General features: G+C 41.7%; 1 protein-coding gene across 1 annotated transcript; it reads right to left on the bottom strand.

Moving 5' to 3' along the window:
- Positions 1 to 6,666: 6,666 nt before the first annotated feature.
- LOC109464636 (neuropeptide FF receptor 2-like) lies at positions 6,667 to 8,725 on the bottom strand. Its single transcript, XM_019761691.1, has 3 exons — positions 8,452 to 8,725; positions 7,871 to 7,970; positions 6,667 to 7,513 (listed from the first exon to the last, which is right to left on the bottom strand). The coding sequence occupies exons 1-3, from the start codon at positions 8,723 to 8,725 to the stop codon at positions 6,667 to 6,669; spliced, it is 1,221 nt and encodes a 406-aa protein (XP_019617250.1).
- Between the last annotated feature and the right edge of the window lie 433 nt (positions 8,726 to 9,158).

The following is a 9,158-nucleotide window of genomic DNA, read 5'->3' as shown; positions in this document are numbered from 1 at the left end:
CGTCACAAGGTGGACGGCAAGATAACATGAAACAGGAATAAATATATAACTCTCTCCAGTCCACTTTCACATCGTCTAAGCAATGTTTGCAATGCCATCATTTACAATGCCCCGGTATAGCGAACTTACAGTACGTAAATGATTTGAATCAAGAATAACATTTCAACAGGGGTTTAGAGTGGGTTTTTGTAGGAATCAAGAATGTTTCTTATCCCAAAGCAATTTGGCGAATACCTAGGGTATGCTGAAATTGGATTTGTGGGTCTCCTACGGCTAACATCATGGATGCGCCGCAAATGTGAAAACAGCATAATCGTGTTTCAGCTTTCCTGGAAACTCTCATCATTTATAATTTCAGAGCACGAAAAAAAAGAAGAGAATTCGAAACTTCTCCCACTGCAAACTTAGATTCACAAATGGCAGTAGACACTAGTCAAGTTTGGTAATGTTTACTTCAGGACTTAACAAGGGTTGTAAATGAAATTACAGGACTTGCCTTTTATTTACTACCACTGTAAAGCCAAATACAAAGTAAACATGATTGTTTAACTGGATTATTCTTAGATATAGACAACACTAGATCTTAAATTAGTCTATTACTGCACGACCTTTTTCCAAAGTCAAAGTACTCGCAATTACCATTCAGGCATGAGCTTGCAAATAAACTTCTAAGCTTTCATTCTCGACAGAAGAAGTTCGGTAAATAACTTCATCAAGTTGATAATCCAATATGTACCTACCTGGTTTGTGTCTATACAACCGACTCATCTAATCTGATGATGTTTCGGCAACCTTTGGCTGCCTTTGTCAGGGCATACTGAACTCTGGGGGTAAGGAGTGATCTAGTTCATTGAGCCCTGAGCTGGGTAGCAGAAAGGTTAAAAGGAACTTGGTAGTGTGGATAAAAACCCTGTCTATATGTGAGGAACTTCATCGTCAGGTATGGAAGAAGATGGCCGTGTTAGCATGGTAGGTGCTAACCTGTGGTTCGAAGGGCGAGCGAGTGACAGCGAAGAGAAAGCCCATGAGAGAGCGAGTTAGTCATTGACTTGCAATCATGGCGCAACACTGACGTTCTGCACCTCCATTCGGTTTCTTTCACTGGTTACAGCACTGTATACTGTAACCAGGGCGTTCTGAACACTGGGTTTTGTAGAAAGTTGGTATGTGTACCGGTGGACTTGTCATGTAATTATAAAGGCCCATCGTGTAGTACAGTGTGGAACTCGCTGTCACCAAGTACAGCAGGGCCATTGCCATTAGATAGCTTTATACAATGTCTAGAGTTAGATGTTTAAGGGTTAGGTGTAACAAGTCGATTGGTGTAATGTAGCCAGCTGCCGCCGCGCCGCGTGCCTGCGAAGCTGGTATGTTTCGCCGAAGGGCGGTTATACCGGCTATACAGATACAGATACAGATAGTACAGTATTCTAATCACGATTTTTGTATGCGGTACCCCATCAGCCAAAATGGATGTCGAGTGGTGCCGCGAGTAGTTGACCTAAAAAAATCTTGTCTAAAGCACCCTGCACAGCAAATGTTACATAGTTCACGTGGACAGTCCTCTGGGACACATTCTAGAATGACCCCCAAATGACGTTTTCCAAACCCCACCCAGTAATGATAACATCTCGGTGCCACGATACACTGTATAACCCTATCTAGACTGGGCTTTTTTGGGATCCGTGGGACTGTGGGGGTGGCTCATAATTATTGGAAAAAGAATTACATAAAATTACATATTATCAATATTAGAAAGCATGTGTAAATTAACATAAAAGCCTGAAAAGTTCAATGTTTAAGCCAAAATTACTGATTTTTGAAAAAAATGCCTGTCAGAAACCCGTTGCCATGGCAACGAGAAAAATCATAAAATTGCAACTGTTGCCAACAATATCCTAGGAAAAGTCACCAAGTTTGGTGGCCCTAGCTCAAGCCGTTCGGACGTTATCCGACATCAAAGTTGGGGTGGGCACTCTTAGCAGACCCCCCCCCCCAACCGTCTAGATAGGGTTAAGCTGAGTTTAACGAGGGTTGTTTCATTGATAAAGCTGTCAAACCTGGACGAGCTTGTTTATATGATAAAAGTGTGCTAAGCGTCGGCTCATTTACAGTTTATAATCACATTTACTATTTGACACGGTTAAGGATAATAGTTCTTTTCCTCGCAGTTGGTCCTTCCAGAGGGATTTAGTCCTGTAATAAGATTATACCGTTGGCAGCCATCTATTTGTATTTCATCTACGATTTCATTCGGAGATAGGAGCGTTAGCAGGACACATCCTTAAAAACAGGTGCCTCAAGTAACGACGGTGTGCAATCATTTCCTAGTGGCATTATATTTTGTGAACGGACGGATATGTCCGGAGTTAATGTTTTTGCAATATGTGGTAAAATTGGGGCAATAAAATGGAAAAGAGATACCCTTTTCAGATGTACAATACCATCAAATTCAATCTGCTCATATATGTGTGCGTGCCGAAGAGCGGATGTACAGTTTACACCCCCGAATCTTTGAAGCTCCGACGAAAAATTACGTCACATCTGCATGCTTCACATCGATGGCTAATTATCTATTTATCATTTACGTAGGCCATCAGTCCTACTTAAGCTGCGTAAGGCCATTTTGTGGATCAAAATCTTAAGTAAGACGTATGTGGATTACAATGAAATCCTTATCCCCATGTCACTTGTACTTTTGAACGACACAATCCACTCAAATATTATATGGTTAGATTTTAACGTTGGTTGCTAAATTGGAGTTGAAGATCGCACCAAGCATCTACAAAGCATGATTTCTATTAGCATTGGGACACGATTTAGTGCACGCACTTGAATAATAATTCCTGATAGTTTGAACGGCACAGTCAACTCAAATGTGGTTAGATTTTTACTTTGCTTAGAAATTCCCTGTAGCAATCTGTAGCTAAATTGGAGATGAAGATCGCACCAAACACCTACGAAGGACGTTCCTTGCACCTACAAAGCATGATTTATCTTGGCTGTGGGACACATTCGAATAATAATTCCTGACTTACAAAGACAGTGGTGATTTTTCAGTGGACCGTCGGGTATAACTCATCATCAGACACACGTTTGATCAGAAAAGAAGAATGAACTACCGACGCACCTGACGCAGCAAACTGTCATTGACAAACCATCGGGGGAACACACGTGGATTTACATGTGGAAGTAAGAGGTGGTTTGAGCATACGTTTTTGACAAGTATCATTCGTCAAAACTACCTGAACAAAAGGCGGCGTTCTCTATAGGAACCGTATACACGTATTCACCGCTTCTCACAGAGAAAACGTTTTAAGATTATGTGATTTCTAGCAGGGATCTGAAACGATGACACGTTTCTGAAAGGCGTATTGGTTCTCATTCCGTTGGTTTCTAACAGTTTGATGTGCAAGGTCAAGCACAATCCCACCGTAGCCACAGCTACATGTATTCGTTGACTCGGAATTCTTCAACAAGCATTGCCCTCTCTCGAGATTTCAAGATTAAAAACGGTGCCGTTACATATCCGTGAATGGTTTCATCAGGTTAGTAAGTTACTGAGTAAAGAGACTCTTTCCCACAACCAAGTCTTTTATTCAGCCGATATTTTGGTGGCCGTATATCACCTTCCTCGGGGCCATTCTGACTGGTTCACATTGCCCTGAGGAAGGTGAAAGACGGTCACCGAAACTTTGGCTGAATACAGGACTTGGTTGTGTAAAAAGAGTCTATTTACTCAGTGACTTACCAACTTGATGAAACTATTCACGGATGTTAAAACGGTGCTGTTACACATATATGCTTCTTTTGATTGATCACACAACCATTTGATATGGTTCAGCGTAAATTTCATAGTACATGGAGAACATATCACCAAACAGAATACTTTAATCATAAAATGACATGAAATTACAATCAACAGCAAAAGTTTATTATTTGATTTATACTAGTACTACAGCCACAATTGATATGAAACCATTCATGTGTCCAAATGCATTCCTCTGCATAAGGAACATATTTTTTGTGGCCAACTTTCCCATTGATTGAAGCATTATTAATCGGAATACACAATATACCGTTTACAGGATTTTCCACTGTTGCCAAATAATTAAAATGAAACAATGTATAAAGTCAGACACGAATTCTCTGTCACAATTTTTCAAGCCTTTGCAAAACTTGCAAGAACGACTGCATTGTTATGTGAGATTGCTTATGCATTCAATATACAGCGATGTATAGAAATGGAATTGCATCTAGTCATTATCATTTGTAGAACACATGCACAAATAGTGTGTTACATTTTGAAGAAGAACAGATAACCAATAAATTTAGCACTATAGTTATACTTGGGGTGAAACACATTCTCTGAATATTATATATATGATATAGGAATCTCCGCATAATATAGATTATATCAGCATGATATCATACATAAACATTATAACATATACAAGGACTTATACATCATTGATAATCATAACATCTATCATACAAATATCGATATATTTATATATAAATAATACAACAGTGATGCACAATACAATACAACCAATGCTAGTCGATGAATGACATTACTTGCATCAGGGTATACTAACTACAGATTCATGATAAAGGAAACATCGAATAAGAATCTTCAATGTACACTATTGGAAATGTAATATTGATATTGTATATACGTAATGTATATAATGTATATATTAGTTTTTATACATCAACAAAATAGACTGTATACAACATGAAATCTTGCCTTATTTTCCAGCAATCTGTATAATAGTTTAACCATAGCTGATTTAGAATACATGAAAGGGATATTTTTCCCTGTCATTGGAAAGTATTGTCTATCAACATCAAAATATTATCAAGTGACCTAAATTTCTCTAAACTTACAGACAAAAAAAAAATAATCGCCTTTTAACTTCCCGATTTTATACTTTGTTTCAATGTTCTTTTATATTTTGTTATTTGCAATTAGCCTCCGGGCACGAATTTGCAATAAACGTTCTTGTACAGTAACATCCATGGACTGCTTCAAACGTGTTAACAAGGGCTCGTGATTTACACAAGTGATTTACTTTTCAAAGCAACCCTGCCAGTCATCACTTCAAAGTGTTGCTGCACCGCCCACGGATTCATTACCCACTTACCTCAAACTATCGCTGACCCCTGCTGCTTAGGCCACAGCAAGTCACTTTTATGGATGACATCAGCGCGCGCATTAATTTTCGCCCGTAAAAAAAAGAGAAGAAAATTTGTTGCCCTCTGACATTCGTCAACATGCCGGAAATGGGCAAAGATGTCTGTTGCCATGCCGGAACGTGGATGGTAGATAAATATGAAGGGAGGAGACAAGAGAAGGCTCTGGTTTAATATTTGTCTTTTATTTTGATACAGTGATGTATTTCATTCCTTTTATATGTGATGGTGGCTGTGTATATAGTGATGTGCAAACTGGATCAAAACCATTTGTACAATGATTGAAAAATTAACATTTGTTTTTCAAAGTTGTTCCATGAGAAATAAATGTTGTAATAATTGGCAGTATCATTTCTTGTTTACCAAGGATTATGATGTCAATATTGGAAGATATAGGAATCTTTTGGCCCGCCTTGTTTTTTTCGCCCTATCGCATTAGATTTGGAGTCTGCGGAGGATGTCATCCATAAAATTTACTTGCTGTGGCCTTACGTGACAATTATCGATAATTGGGCGTCACAAGGAAGCGGTAGGATATCGAGTTCTGGCCGTTTGGAGTCGACAAGAGTCATTAGTATATATATATATAGTATAGCTCCAAGTGTACTGAACTCTGGCCTTCATGTCTAAGGCTCATCAGTAGTAAGACTCCGGGGATTGCACCTAGACCTCCCGCAGCCCCTCAACGACAGGCCCCGAGGCCTGATCCCCGACCTCCCGAAGAGCTCAGGGCTCATCAGCGGAATCTATAACCCCACCGCCGGAGAGTACACAGCAAAACATTGTCCAGGGCTCATCAATAGTAAGACCCCGGGTATTGCCCTTAGACCGCCCGGAGATCTCGGGGGCCCCTCACCGACAGGCCCCGAGGGCTGATCCCCGACCTCCCGAAGAGCACAGGGCTCATCATCGTGGTAATGTAACCCTTCCGCCGGAGAATACACGCAAAACTTTATGTAAGAATACCTACTGATATAACATATTTCAATTTGACCCTCTTAGCCAAAGTTTTAGTACATTAAACATGAGCATCATCTGAGGCAAACCGGTACGATAGATCAATCAGTAGAGTGCTCGCTTTGTAACCGGGAGGTCGTGAGTTTAAACTTCGGCCGGCCATACCAAAGACTTTAAAAATGGTACATACTGCTTTCTCTGCAGATTTTTATTAGCACTCAGCATCTCTGAGAAAGAGTATGGGAATGTGAAACACACAATACTACCATCAGGCTAGCCCCCTGTTGTAGTGCTTGCACAACTATGTGGCCCAAGGCCCAAGGAAATATAGATGGGCGCCATCCCTATGCTCTACACAGATTGTAAGGGACCATTATCTGAGGTATGCTCCAATACTTTGCTTCAAATTCCATGAAATGGGTCTAAATTCTTCTTGGCACAAATATAATGTAGACCCAGTGACCAGTTCTACAACCCGTTGGTCACTTCAGCATGACATGGCCAGACGCCTACCTATATCTGTGCAACGCATTTGTTTTCAGCTGCTGAAGGAGGAGTAGAACTTCTAGTCGTAGCCCCACCGATGTTGGGGACTTCATCTACAGCCGTTGCTGGCGTGGCAGGGGTGGTTCGCCGCAACCGACTGTCATATGGGGTTTCGATCGTCAGCCGACACCGGGCCCTGTCCTGTTTTGCATGGCCGTCTTTCCCGTTGCAATCCACTCTGGGATTTTCAACCCTTCGAGACTTTTTAGCGCTGACAAAAGCTTTGAGAAAGCCCTGTCTGAAGTTTCTGTTCAGGAAAGCGTACAGAATGGGATTCACACAACTGTTAGCGTACGTCAGCCAGTGGGCAACCGGGTAGACATACGTGTACAGGACTTCAAACAACTCTCTGGTAGGCGTGGCGAAGTCGTTTAGCAGGGTTGCTACCCAGAGTGGCAAGTGCAGGGATGCGAACAGAGCAACAACGGCCACCATCATTCTAAAGATGCGGACGTTGTTGCTAAGTCTGTTATCGGGTTGGCTCCGATTGGGAAGCTGGGCGATACGTTCTGCGGAACGATTGCGTCGCGCGCTTCTGGTGTGCAGGCGGATTCCTGCGCGGAGGTACAGACCAGTGATGGCCGAGAGGGGCACGACATAGCAAATAACGAAAAGGGACATGGAGTACGCTTGCTTGCTCTCCAGGGAGGGCCACGTCTCGGAGCAGGTAGGATGACCGTCTTCGTCCTTGTACCGCGCCTTCACAGCTGAGGGAACCATGACGACACAGGCCAGCACCCAGATGGTTGCGATGATCGCTGAAGTCGCCTTGCTGCTCAGTTTGCCATCCGTCGGTTTCATCACAGCCAGGTATCTGGAAAATGCATGGAAAAATACAATACTATACTTCTGTAATTCTAACCAGACGTAGAATAATAAACTGATTTTTCATCCTGACATCCTGTCTGTGTGTGTTTGCAGTGCGCGCGCGCGCGCGCGCGTGTGTGTGTGTGTGACAGACAGAAAGAGAGAGAGTTGTGTTGTATGTATATGTTACATGTATTGTGTGTTCGTGTGTGTGTGTGTGTGTGTGTGTGTGCGCGCGCATGTGTCTGTGTGTTGTATGTGAGTGTTGTATCTGTCTGTGTGTGTGTGTGTGTGTGTGTGTGTGTGTTATGATCATTATATACTAATCATGGACTGAATTAAATTACTTTATACTTGTACATACCTGTCAACAGCGATGGCGACTAGTGTGTACACGGACCCCACTACCGCCATGCCCATCATCATAGGAAGGAGCGTACACATCACCTCTCCAAACACCCAGCCTGTGGACAGCAACGTGAAAAATGTATGATTATTTCAGATACATCCGGGGTACAGTCTACGTCATCCTACGTCATCAAAATGGCGCGGCACAATGTCCTCTTCAAGCGTCCTTCAGGGAGATCGGTGCGTATACATAAATGTAAGATAAAAATACATTGAAAATTGGAACAAAATACAATATTTTCAATTAAAGTATTACAATTTCAATGCTTATTTAAAGGTTCACAACAGTCGTACGTGGAAATAACCGGTGTCTTGATATCAAACTGACTAAAAGACTTTGCTTGGCCCAGCAAGTCAAATGCAGCTGCAGGGTTGTCTAATTACCAAGATGCAAAAAAAGTACGAAATCAAGTGGTAATAAGTTGAAGCTTTTGAAGACATAATTGCTTGCATTTGCCGATTTTAGATGATGCAATTCAAAAACACATGTTAAAACAACATGAATCATTCTGTAAGCAATCACAAGTGTTTTTATACCTGCTTTCAGGTTGTTCACCAGTGTAAACGGCATGCATATTCCGCCCACGAAGAAGTCGCTGACGGCCACGTTGACGATGAAGAAGTTGGTGACGTTCCGCATGTTTTTATTCTTCACCACCACCAGGCACACCAGCGGGTTCCCGACAATGTTCAACAGGAACACGGCGCCGTAACCAATGATTAAAAGGCATTGGACGTATAACGGCTGCTTCCAGCCGGACAACCGGTCCGGAATCGTGCCGTTTAGGGGGAAACTCGAGTTTGGCTCCATGGGACCGAAAAGATTTTTGTTTCAGCTCGAGTGAGTGAGGACGTTGTCCCCTATGATTTACGTAATAGCTTTCAGATAAAGCAAGGACTTTCTGTATAATGGCCTTGGATAAAGCAAATTTCTAGATAAAAGCAAGGTAAGGAATGTGCCGACTATGTTGTGAAATGGAGAAATGCTGATGTTTTAGAAAATGTTCAAATCATGCACTGTGGACTATGTTTGTAGATAGGTTTTCTAGGATAGGGTGACGCGTGCTTTCATCAAAGCTACCTTAAGAAATGTATAATGGATTGGTTTTGAGAAGATATTCTAGAAAATTTTCATATCATGCAGTGTGGATTATGTTTGCAGATAGGTTTTCCAGGCTAAGGGTGACGCGAGCTTTCATCAAAGCTATTGTAAGAAATGTATAATTGATTTGTTTTGAGTCCTA

The sequence above is a fragment of the Branchiostoma belcheri genome, unplaced genomic scaffold, assembly GCF_001625305.1.
Source record: "Branchiostoma belcheri isolate BF01 breed outbred unplaced genomic scaffold, Haploidv18h27 scaffold1, whole genome shotgun sequence".
Lineage (NCBI taxonomy): Eukaryota > Metazoa > Chordata > Leptocardii > Amphioxiformes > Branchiostomatidae > Branchiostoma > Branchiostoma belcheri.
Note: the sequence above shows the minus strand (reverse complement) of the source record. Positions and strands in the feature narration are given on the sequence as shown.